The sequence below is a fragment of the Lepidochelys kempii genome, chromosome 11 (assembly GCF_965140265.1).
Source record: "Lepidochelys kempii isolate rLepKem1 chromosome 11, rLepKem1.hap2, whole genome shotgun sequence".
Classification (NCBI taxonomy): Eukaryota; Metazoa; Chordata; order Testudines; family Cheloniidae; genus Lepidochelys; species Lepidochelys kempii.
In genome coordinates this window covers 9,810,597-9,822,951 of record NC_133266.1, presented here as the reverse complement: position 1 = coordinate 9,822,951, position 12,355 = coordinate 9,810,597, and the positions used below count along the sequence as shown (strand labels likewise).

Here is a 12,355-nt window from a genome sequence, read left to right as displayed (position 1 = left end):
CAACCAAGCAGGTGAACAAGGTGGGTTAAATCACTGTGACTAAGGTCAACCAAATTGTTTGTATAAGACTATGATGCACACAATGTCATGGAAAGAATTAAAAGTCTTGGACTCGCCTTTGTGACTTTTCTTTCCCCACCTGTCATGCGGTCAGGTATCATTACACTTCTCATTAGATCCTTTTCATACTATAGTAATGGGGCCCCTGGCTAGGATCAAACCCAGGACCTCCATATTTAATATCATGAGCCCCTCCTACGTGAGCTAAAGGAACAAGTCATCATCTTGGACACAGAAGCAGACTTATAAATTCCTAAACCTAGTCCGGCTTTTAGAGGGGGACAAAGACCCACATTCTGCCAGCGTGCAGTGCACTCCCCCTGAGGACACTTGCCCTGAGCCTCAGTGGTCCACAGCAGTTCAGTATTTACATGTGGACAGTGAGGTGACATGTAATGGGCCTGTTTTCTTTTATGAGGCTGATCCTGAATTCAGCTGGCTTTGTCTTATACAAGGACAGGATCTGGATATCTGCCACCTGAAAGTATTCAGTAAGGCTGATATTCACCCTTCTGTGTAAGGCTGGAATAAGGACAGCCATGAGGTTTAAATCCACAGGGAGAGGGTAGCATGGTGTGCAGTAGGGGTGGAGTAGTCATGCGGTGGATCTCCACATTATCCTGTGCAGCAACCAATGTGCAAGGTCAGTTTCAAGGGAGACCAGGGCAGGGCTACAGGATTTGCATTTATACATATCCTGCTGCTTAGAAACCTACATAGGTGTGTGGAACAGAAGCAGCTGCTTCACCAGCCTATGCGCTGGAACTGGGGCTGCCAAAGATTGTGCTGCACCCTGTAAGCAATCCAAGGAGTTTGTGATGGGATCAGGTTAAGACTAGGGCTCATTTCGATACCGTATCAAGGATTAAGATTTGGATTAGAATTCATTATTGTCCACAAATCTGCAAATGTTTGGACCCAAATGGCAAAGACGTCCTGAAATCAGTCGATACTGAATGGTGGAAATCTAGCAAGACCAAGTGAATCTCTGAGACTGCAACCTCAAGGGGAGATTCCAGCCATGTCAGATAGAAGCCCCCTTCCCAGTTTGGCATCTGATCTGAAACCAAACCTGTAGGCAGCTGGGGCATAACATTCCCAAGGAAAGTTTCCTCTGAACTCCTACTACTTAAGAGATCTGCGTTGTGGATCTGTGGCTTCAAATCTGACCCCCCCTGAAATTGGGAGGGATTCTGACTGGCTAGTCTGGTTTCAGGCCCCCACTATTTGTAAGCGTATCAATGTCCAGAGTGCATAAAGGGACATATTTTCCCACCAGCCTGATCCTAGCCTCTGATTTTACGCAAGCAAGTTTTGGGTAAGCATGCCCTTGCCCACATAGGGTACCACATTGCTCATGTAAATACAGTAAGTGCACACACAAACCAGAGTCTATGAACAAAATTAGAAGCCCCTGGGAAACCTGGCCCAGTGGGCACATCAGGTTTAAATGAGTTCAGCTGATACTGTGAAGAACTCTCTCTGAGTCAATGTACAATGCAGCAACAGGAGTACATGTGAAGACAACAGACCAGGGTGAGTGGGGCCCTGCCAAGAAAAGTAAAGCAGGGTTATTATTAGATACACCATGTACCTTTCATGCCATAGTAGGAGAAGCGCTCACAGAACTCGTTCACCACGATGAAGGCAATGCTGAGCGGGTAGTTGGTGCCACATAGTTTCTGTGGGAAACAAATAGGAACATGCTGGCTTTGTTCTGTCGGAGGTGGGTCCAGTCCAAAACCCCACAGCCAAGCACCCCAAATTCCAAGTGTAGATCTGGCACGCTGGTAAAAGTCACGCACTGGGGATGGGCTGTTCCCTGCCAGCCATGGTTACTGCGGCAGTCAAGGTTCTCCTGGGTGGGTCGCCTCGGGTTGCTAACTTTCTACTTGCACAAAACCAAACACCCTTGCCCCTCCCCCTGCTCACTCCATCCCCTCTCCCTCTATCACTTGCTCTCCCCACCCTCACTCACTTGCTTGTTTCACTGGGCTGGCTCAGGGGATTGGGGTGCGGGAGGGAGTGAGGGCTCTGGCTAGGGGTGAGGCTCCAGGGTGGGGCCAGGGATGAGGGGTTTGGCATGCAGGAGGGGGCTCCGGGCTGGGGGGTGGAGCCGAGGGGTTCAGAGTATGGGAGGGGGCTCTGGGCTGAGGCAGGGGGTTGGGGTGTGGGAAGGGGTATGAGCTCTGGGCTAGGGGTGCAGGTTCTGGGGTGGGGCCAGAAATGAGGGGTTCAGGGTGCGGGAGGGGGCAGGGGGTTTGGGTGTGGGGGAGTGCGGGCTCCATCAGGGGTGTGGGCTCTGGTGTGGGGCCAGGGATGAGGGTTTTGGAGTGCACAACGGGGATCTGGGCTGGGTCAAGAGGTTGGGGGTATGAGGGCTTCAGCTGGGGGTGCAGACTCTGGGGTGGGGCTGGGGATGTGGGGTGTAGGGAAGGTGCTCTGGGCTGGGACTGAGGGGTTCAGAGGGTGGGAGGGGGATCAGGGCTGGGGCAGGGGGTTGAGGCACAGGAGGGGGTGAGAGGTGCAGGCTCCGGGTGACACTTACCTCAAGCAGTTCCCGGAAGCAGTGGCATGTCCCCCCTATGCGGAGCCACAGCTAGGCATCTCTGTGCGCTGCCTCGTCCGCAGACACCGCCCCTGCAGCTCCCATTGCTTGTGGTTCCTGGCCAATGGGAGCTGCAGAGCTGGTGCTTAGAGTGGTGAGCAGCGTGCGGAGCCCCCTGGCTGCCCCTAAGATTAGGAGACGAAAGGGAGACATGCCGCTGCTTCCGGGAGCCACACGGAGCCACGGCAGGCAAGGAGCCTCCCTTAGGCCTGCGGCACCGCTGACCGGACTTGCCAGGATCCCTTTTCGACTTGGCATTTTGGTCGAAAACCAGACACCCAGCAACCCTAGGGTCACCTTCCCTCCCTAAGGCACATTCCACCCACTGAGGCTTGGACTTCCTTCAGCTTTTCTTTTGCTCCCTCACTCCCATGGCTACTGCTCCATCAATGAGCCGGAGTCAGCGTTCATCTGCTACTCCTGCTGGGGCTGGGCTTCCCTCCAGTGGGTCCCCTCCTCTCCTTCTGCTGAGGCCTTCTGAGCAGGACGCCAACTCTCCCTCCCCACCTGATGCTGCTTCTTCCACTGAGGAGTCCTCTTAGCACTTCCATCACTCTCTGTAGCTGTGGCTGCCCGCCAGGCTCTCACAGCAGCGCTCCCCCATCTCCCACCAGGCTCTCTTGCCCCAGACACATGGAACTGTCCCACCAGGTTTACAAAGAGGGAGAAGACCAGCTCCTTCCAATTTTGCCAATCTGTATCCCCCTGGCCCAATTCATCTATTCAGCGCTCCCTTCTCTGGACAATTCAGTTCTGCCCACTCACCAGTTCTGCACCCCTCTTCCCCCAGATTCTGTCTCTAGTTTACTCCTACTGTGGCTGGAGTTGGTACTTAACCTGCCTTTATCACAGAGTAACTGCCCCTCTCTCTTATTCCAAGAACAGAGCAATGTTGTATCGGAAGATTTTTTTTTTTTTTTAAAATACAACTGGTGTATAATTCCTCTGAGCCTGAATCTCACCTAACTGAATCTCACCTAACCAAGGCTAGCTTTACACTCTCAGAGTAAAACTCAAGGGATTTAATTTAAATACAAATGAGTCTTGACAGGACCACAGAGTGTGCCTCAGTCATTCCTTCTATATGCTCTTTGTCCAAGCATTGCTGCTTAGCCTCACTTCCTCACAACAGGGGACGTGCCTCTTCACAACACGGCCTATCCCATACCAGATAGGGACAGCCCAAGGTAGGAAGAGAGAGGGACTCATTACACCCGGAGGCTGGGTCTACACTGCGAAGTTAGGTGGACACAAGTCACCTCGCATCGACCTAGTTGTGCACGTGTCTACACTTTCATTTTAATCCCACCGATGTAAGCACCTCATTACGGCCACGCAGTAACACCCAGCTCCCCCATTACGGCCACGCAGTAACACCCAGCTCCCCAAATGGCATTGAGGACCTGGTGCTTGCAACACTTGTGACAATAGTGCAGAGCTTTGCAGGTTCCATCCTACTGTCAGAGATGGCAGACGGCAAGGAGGGCTGTGTGAGCTCCTGGGATTTTTTAAAAAGGCGTGAAAATGATGGGGTATGGATGACATTATGGGATGGAGAAAATTGCATGCTGAGAACTTGCTCCCTTGCTCCCAATTACTCTGCATGACTAATTTCTGCATCACCATGCATTGCCAAAACTTCCCCAAAGACAGTGCAGTGGCAAATTGCACACTGGGATACCTACCCATGGTACACCGCACTACGCAGAGACACAAGTACTCCTGGTGAGTACCTGTAGAAGCTGAGTATTCATGCACATGAGTGACATATTAACTGCAGCGACTTTATGCCAACATAACTTGTGTCAGCCAAAGTTCATAGTGTAGACATGGCCTGACTCATAGGTAGGGCTCCATGTCTATCTCTGAGGTAATGGAAGTCATGGATTCCGTGACTTCTGCAGTGGCCAGCGTGGCTGACCCCTGGGCCGCCCAAGCAGCTGGCTCTGGGGCCAGCTGCTCAGGTGACCCCGGGGACAGCCACACCAGCCACTGCTCAGGCAGCCCCCAGCAGCAGGCCCAGGGCGGCCAGAGCAGCCATGATCTGTTGGCCCCGGCAGCGGTCCCCGGCAGCGGTCCCCAGGTAGCCGACCGAAGGAGTCACGGTCTGCTGGCCCCTGCAGCGGTCTCCGGGCAGCCGGCTGGAGGAGCCAGGGTCTGCTGGCCCTGGCAGTGGTCCCAGGGAGGCTGGCTGGAGCAGCCAGGGTGCACAACCCACAGCAGCTGGTACTGCTGGCCCCGACCCCCCACAACAGTCCTCCTTCCCCCCAAGATTTAGTCACAGGTATTTTTAGTAAAAGTCATGGACAGGTCATGGGGCTGTGAATTTTTGTTTATTGCCCATGACCTGTCCATGACTCTTACTAAAAATACTAGTGACTAAATCATAGCCTACTCATGGGTGGTGTTTGTGTTTTTAATTTCTTAAAGAGCCATATTATGGGGCCAAAATGACATGAGATCTGGTCTTCCCAGTGGATTTTAGCTCCTGAAAGATGGAAATACTGATCTCCTGTTTTTTCAGACTCAAAAATGGTTCACAAAACACAAATACAGATGCCAAAATAGATATGTTTATTCAAGTATACCCAAATATTTAGGCATTTGGGTTTATTTTCATTCCTGGAGTGACAGAAGATTTTAATCTCAAATACCAGTTTAACAATACTTTTTTTTGGCCAGGAATGTACAAGGGCAATGAAAGACAATATGAGTGAACTAAAAAGGAATAAAAAAATAAACCTTCAAGAATTTAACCCCATTTGTCTAAACACAAATATTTTGGTGCATCATTTCAAACACATTTTTCATCTCTTATTTATGGGATAAAGACTTCCGCCATCATACCTATTTCTTCAGAAACCTTCTGACCCTGTGCCCTGGTTGAGCAATTGTTATTAATGTTATTTGTTATTTACTCTGTAGCTATAAAGCCTGGAATACAGTTTGTAAGCAAGATCCTACACAAGGGGGCTTATTCCTCAGATTTCTGTACTAGCACCCCTTGTTAATTAGCCCCCAAAGCCTAAAAACTTGCAAATATTGCAAATGTGGATGCACACCCAGGCACACACACATCCACATCCACACCCCAGAGTGTAATAGATTCATAGATACTAAGGTCAGAAGGGACCATTATGATCATCTAGTCCGATCTCCTGCACAATGCACACCGCAGAATCTCACCCACCCACTCCTGCGAAAAACTTCTCACCTATGCCTGAGCGATTGAAGTCCTCAAATCGTGGTTTAATGTCTGCCTTTCTCCACCAAGTTGTTTGTAACCAAGAAAAAGCAGAGAAAGTGAACTATGCAATTCTGTCTTTTTTTGCAAACGGAAATAAAACTACATGAACACTTCCGCCCATCCAGAAATTTGCAAGAGATTCCTGATTTTCACAGTCCTGTGCTGCTAGCATGCAGCAAATTTAAAAAGTGACAAATTTAGGGCCCAATTCTGCAGATGCTTATTGCCACGTTTAGGGATGACTACCCACTGAAAGTCAAATTCCACTTGCTCACGCCAGTGATCACTAACAGAGCTGTGCAAATAACTGACTTTTTGGTTCTCTGGTCATTTGGAAAAAATTGCGCGCGGTGGGGGGGGGGGACGACGACGGGGGACGGAATTGCTTTAGGTCAACCAGAAACAAAAAGGCTTTGGCAAATCAAAAAATCATTTTGGGGCACCCAGTGTTTTGTTTGACTTGAAGCAAAACATTTCCTTTCATTTGGGACGATTTTTTCCTTTTCTAATTTTTTTAAATAAAATTGAAGTAAATTTCAAAGTGGAAAGTCACTGTGAATCGAAGAGATCAAAATGCTTTGTTTCAAACAAAACAAACATTTCAAATGAAACAAAACATTTCGATTTTTTAGGGGAAAAAATCCTCTTTTCTTCCGACCAAAACAATGGCAAATTCGACACGGATTTGTAAAATGTTTCGGTCGCCCTGACTGCATTTTTCAGTGAAAAAAAGTTACATCTGAAAAACTTCACCCAGCTGTAACTACGAATGCTGCGTGTAGCAATTGTCTGCAGTATCGGGGCTTCAGCTCATGATGTGGCAATGTTGTGTAGCGAGGAGCCAGTGAAGTGGTATCTTCCCAAACTGATGCTGCATCAGCATGTGGTGTCATCTGGGAAGCAGAAGGAGGCAGCATAATTCAGAGAAATAAACACAGGCTTGACCGTTAAGAAATCCTGCGTCATTGTCCCAGCTCAGTCACGGACTTGCTCTGTGGCCTTGGGGCAAAACTTTCAAACTTGGGTATCTAAAATTAGACACCTAAATCCATACTTAGGACCAGCTTCTGTCACACTTACGGACACTGAGTAGTAGCACTTCACTCTGCAACTAGTCCCATTGAAATCAGTGGTGCTGCTCTTGGAGTAATGAGCTACTCAAAGTATACAGAGGTGGAAGAATCTGTTACCTAGATAAGGGCATGATTTGCAGAAGTGTTAAGCGCTCACAGATCCCAAGGAAGTTGATTCTCTTCATGTTTGAAAATCAGGCCCTATATGAAGGTGTCTGTATATTGATTTAGGGCCCAGATCCTCAAAAGTATGTTTTAGGTGCCTAACTCCCATTGGCTTTAGAATTAAAAGTAAATATTCCCATTTATGAGCACAAAATAGCAGCCATTTGTATGGGCCCCAGAAGTCAGGCCCAGAAAAAGCAAACTCAGTGGAAGCATGACGAAATGCGTAGGTCTCAATCACTTGATGAGAACTCGCCTGAGGGGCGGCACACGTGTCAAAGCTGCATGGCGAGAAAATGATTTGCTAGATCTGCCTTTAAATCTCAGCAGTGGATTTAAACCGGAGCCTCTCACTCTGGACAGGGAGCACTGGAATGTGCGGCAATGGCCAGGGCTAGCACCGCATCTGTTTCACTGCTCAGCAGCATCTGGAAACTGCCTCTTTACTGGCTTTACAACAAACTGTGCAAATAAATAGGCCCACTCCCGAGCCCCTACGCTCCTGCCTGCCCTCCAGATCTTCACTTCAAAGGAACCATCCTGCAAGAGAAGGAGCCTCCAGCAGAAAGGTATGAATCAAAGCTGCATTTCCCAAAGAATCTGACAGCTCGTTTTCCCCCATAAACTGCCCTTTCTTCATTTAATCCCGTTAGCAGAGGGGATTTTGTTTTGAGTTTTTAATGCTCATTCCAATCCAAGGCAAGGAGTGTCTGTCTGCAGGCACAGCACGACAGGGGAAGGAACAGAGTGATCCTGTGAGGGTTGGCGTGAACAAAACAGAAAGCAAAAAAAAAGGGATCTCGATGTAATACTCACCCGGGATTTTTTCTGAGAAGAGAAATCTCCTCTGGGGGGATCATCTCCTGCAGGAATAAAAGCAAATAAAGCTTCCGTTGGTTTGTTTTTCTGAAAAGCGTTCATCTCCCTTCTTGCCTTGTCTCACACCATGGTATGTGGCTGTTGTGAGTTGACTGGAAGACTTCCAGCTGCAGGGCTTGGAGTTTGATTCAGTTAAGTTAACCCTAATCAAGTGCATTTCTGCACTGGGGGGGATGATGCTAGGAATGACAACAACAGAGCTCTTGTAGTAGCTTATCCTAAATCACTAGTGGATTTGGGTTCTCAGCACTTTGCATTGTTTGTTTGGCACTCCCCCGGCTACTGTGCATGAACTAACTTGACAGAGAACTGTGGGCCACAAAGATATGCTCCCAAGAACAAATGCCAGATCCAAACACCCCTGGAGACTGTGGAAGCTCAGACTGAGGAGCAAAGTTTGCATCTCAGGCCAATCTCAGTAATAAATGATTTATTAAATTCTTTCCAGAGCTAAATGGTGGGCTGGAGAAAAGTACCACATGGATAGCACAGTGACAACATAAAAGATATTACCTCACCCACCTTGTCTCTCTAACAAGCTACTTGTGGGCTATACTTGCTGCACCAACCTCTGTTGCTCCTTTCCCTTTCAGACCATAGACCTTATGGGTTCCTGCACCCCATTAAATAAGTCCCACTCTGCTCTCAGCACATAGATACACTAGATATTTTCCCCGCATTCAGCCCCCCATAGCAATCCTGCATTCCCCTGTAGAACCATTTAATCTTCTCCCCCCCGTCAAGGTTCCTCCCCCACTCTGAACTCTAGGGTACAGATGTGGGGACCTGCATGAAAAACCTCCTAAGCTTATCTTTACCAGCTTAGGTCAAAACTTCCCCGAGGTACAAAATATTCCACCCGTTATCCTTGGACTGGCCGCTACCACCACCAAACTAATACTGGTTACTGGGGAAGAGCTGTTTGGACGCGTCCTTCCCCCCAAAATACTTCCCAAAACCTTGCACCCCACTTCCTGGACAAGGTTTGGTAAAAAGCCTCACCAATTTGCCTAGGTGACCACAGACCCAGACCCTTGGATCTTAAGAACAATGAAAAAGCATTCAGTTTTCTTACAAGAAGACTTTTAATAAAAATAGAAGTAAATAGAAATAAAGAAATCCCCCCTGTAAAATCAGGATGGTAGATACCTTACAGGGTAATTAGATTCAAAACATAGAGAACCCCTCTAGGCAAAACCTTAAGTTACAAAAAAGATACACAGACAGAAATAGTTATTCTATTCAGCACAATTCTTTTCTCAGCCATTTAAAGAAATCATAATCTAACACGTACCTAGCTAGATTACTTACTAAAAGTTCTAAGGCTCCATTCCTGTTCTATCCCTGGCAAAGACAGACACACAGACCCTTTGTTTCTCTCCCTCCTCCCAGCTTTTGAAAGTATCATGTTTCCTCACTGGTCATTTTGGTCAGGTGCCAGCGAGGTTACCTTTAGCTTCTTAACCCTTTACAGGTGAGAGGAGCTTTCCCCTTGCCAGGAGGGATTTCAAAGGGGTTTACCCTTCCCTTTATATTTATGACACCCCCATACAGAGCCCTCCCCCATGGTCCACCAGGACAGCCCCAAGTTGGACCCCCCACAATTCACTGCCACATTTCCCCCTGAAAGAAGGCCTAAATCCCTCCCCCTGTAGAAAGGGGAGAGTGATCACTTAAGGTGAGCTCTTACCAGCAGGAGAGGGTGGGGGGGGAGGAACCTTTTGTAGTGATAATCAAGGTGGGCCATTTCCAGCAGTTGACAAGAATGTCTGAGGAACAGTGGGGGGTGGGGGTGGGGATAAACATGGGGAAATAGTTTTACTTTGTGTAATGACCCATCCACTCCCAGTCTCTATTCACGCCTAAGTGCCCCTCTGCCATCTACGTTAGTCAGGCTGGACAGTCTCTGCGTAGGAGAGGGAACGTCTATGTACCAGCAACGCCAGTACAGGTAAGTAACTGTTTTCATGTTCTCTCCACAGGTACCAATGCGGAGAGTGGACCAGATGATACGTCTGAGGGAAGGGAGCAGAAGGAGACTCCGCCAATTGGAAGGCATGAGATGCACTGTCCTAGGGATGGGGGTTCCACGACCACCACTCCCAAGAGAAGGAGGAGGGTGGTGGTTGTCGGGGACTCTCTCCTCAGGGGGACTGAGTCATCTATCTGCCACCCCGACCGGGAAAACCGAGAAGTCTGCTGCTTGCCAGGAACTAAGATTCGCGATGTGACAGAGAGACTGCCGAGACTCATCAAGCCCTCGGATCGCTACCCCTTCCTGCTTCTCCACGTGGGCACCAATGATACTGCCAAGAATGACCTTGAGCAGATCACTGCAGACTACGTGGCTCTGGGAAGAAGGATAAAGGAGTTTGAGGCGCAAGTCGTGTTCTCGTCCATCCTCCCCATGGAAGGAAAAGGCCTGGGTAGGGACCATCGAATCGTGGAAGTCAACGAATGGCTATGCAGGTGGTGTCGGAGAGAAGGCTTTGGATTCTTTGACCATGGGACGGTGTTCCAAGAAGGAGGAGTGCTAGGCAGAGACGGGCTTCACCTAACGAAGAGAGGGAAGAGCATCTTCACAAGCAGGCTGGCTAACCTTGTGAGGAGGGCTTTAAACTAGGTTCACCGGGGGAAGAAGACCAAAGCCCTGAGGTAAGTGGGGAAGTGGGATACCGGGAGGAAGCACGAGCAGGAGTGCATGGGGGAGGGGGGCTCCTGCCTCATACTGAGAAAGAGGGGTGATCAGCGAGTTATCTCAAGTGCCTATACACAAATGCATGAAGCCTGGGAAACAAGCAGGGAGAACTGGAAGTCCTAGCAAAGTCAAGGAATTATGATGTGATTGGAATAACAGAGACTTGGTGGGATAACTCACATGACTGGAGTATGGTCATGGATGGATATAAGCTGTTCAGGAAGGACAGGCAGGGCAGAAAAGGTGGGGGAGTAGCACTGTATGTAAGAGAACAGTATGACTGCTCCGAGCTCAAGAATGAAACTGCAGAAAAACCTGAGAGTCTCTGGATTAAGGTTAGAAGTGTGAGCAACAAAGGTGATGTCGTGGTGGGAGTCTACTATAGACCACCGGACCAGGGGGATGGGGTGGACGAGGCTTTCTTCCGGCAACTCACAGAAGTTACTAGATCGCACGCTCTGGTTCTCATGGGAGACTTCAATCACCCTGATATCTGCTGGGAGAACAATACTGCGGTGCACAGACAATCCAGGAAGTTTTTGGAAAATGTAGGGGACAATTTCATGGTGCAAGTCCTGGAGGAACCAACTAGGGGCAGAGCTCTTCTTGACCTGCTGCTCACAAACCGGGAAGAATTAGTAGGGGAAGCAAAAGTGGATGGGAACCTGGGAGGCAGTGACCATGAGATGGTCAAGTTCAGGATCCTGACACAAGGAAGAAAGGAAAGCAGCAGAATACGGACCCTGGACTTCAGAAAAGCAGACTGTGACTCCCTCAGCGAGCTGATGGGCAAGATCCCCTGGGAGAATAACATGAGGGGGAAAGGAGTCCAGGAGAGCTGGCTGTATTTTAAAGAATCCTTATTGAGGTTACAGGGACAAACCATCCCGATGTGTAGAAAGAATAGTAAATATGACAGGTGACCGGCTTGGCTTAACAGTGAAATCCTTGCTGATCTTAAATACAAAAAAGAAGCTTACAAGAAGTGGAAGATTGGACAAATGACCAGGGAAGAGTATAAAAATATTGCTCGGGCATGCAGGAGTGAAATCAGGAAGGCCAAATCACACCTGGAGTTGCAGCTAACAAGAGATGTTAAGAGTAACAAGAAGGGTTTCTTCAGGTATGTTAGCAACAAGAAGGAGGTCAAGGAAAGTGTGGGCCCCTTACTGAATGAGGGAGGCAACCTAGTGACAGAGGACGTGGAAAAAGCTAATGTACTCAATGCTTTTTTTTGCCTCTGTCTTCACGAACAAGGTCAGCTCCCAGACTACTGCACTGGACAGCACAGTATGGGGAGGAGGTGACCAGCCCCCTGTAGAGAAAGAAGTGGTTCGGGACTATTTAGAAAAGCTGGACGTGCACAAGTCCATGGGGCCGGATGCGCTGCATCCGAGAGTGCTAAAGGAGTTGGCGGATGTGATTGCAGAGTTATTGGCCATTATCTTTGAAAACTCATGGCGATTGGGGGAGGGTCCCAGACGACTGGAAAAAGGTTAATGTAGTGCCCATCTTTAAAAAAGGGAAGAAGGAGGATCCTGGGAACTACAGGCCAGTCAGCCTCACCTCAGTTCCTGGAAAAATCATGGAGCAGGTCCTCAAGGAATCAATTCTGCAGCACTTAG

The 12,355-nt window shown here is 48.8% G+C and overlaps 1 protein-coding gene and 1 long non-coding RNA gene across 5 annotated transcripts in view; one reads left to right on the top strand and one right to left on the bottom strand.

Moving 5' to 3' along the window:
* Nucleotides 1-12,355, bottom strand: part of SLC15A2 (solute carrier family 15 member 2) — a 71,404-nt gene that overhangs the window by 54,522 nt on the left and 4,527 nt on the right. The window contains exons 1-4 of one of the 4 annotated variants that reach the window (XM_073305085.1): nucleotides 9,344-9,382; nucleotides 7,970-8,016; nucleotides 5,883-5,928; nucleotides 1,655-1,742 (exon numbers count right to left, since the gene is read on the bottom strand). In XM_073305085.1, the coding sequence (XP_073161186.1) occupies nucleotides 1,655-1,661 (7 nt within the window). In that variant the 5' untranslated portion in view covers nucleotides 1,662-1,742; nucleotides 5,883-5,928; nucleotides 7,970-8,016; nucleotides 9,344-9,382. The other 3 variants (XM_073305086.1, XM_073305083.1, XM_073305082.1) reach the window with 3 other exon arrangements.
* LOC140895441 (uncharacterized) overlaps nucleotides 7,492-12,355 on the top strand; it is a 43,484-nt gene continuing 38,620 nt past the window's right edge. The window contains exons 1-2 of the long non-coding RNA XR_012154193.1: nucleotides 7,492-7,722; nucleotides 10,015-10,687. This is a non-coding gene — a long non-coding RNA (uncharacterized lncRNA). The remainder of the gene's footprint in view (nucleotides 7,723-10,014; nucleotides 10,688-12,355) is intronic.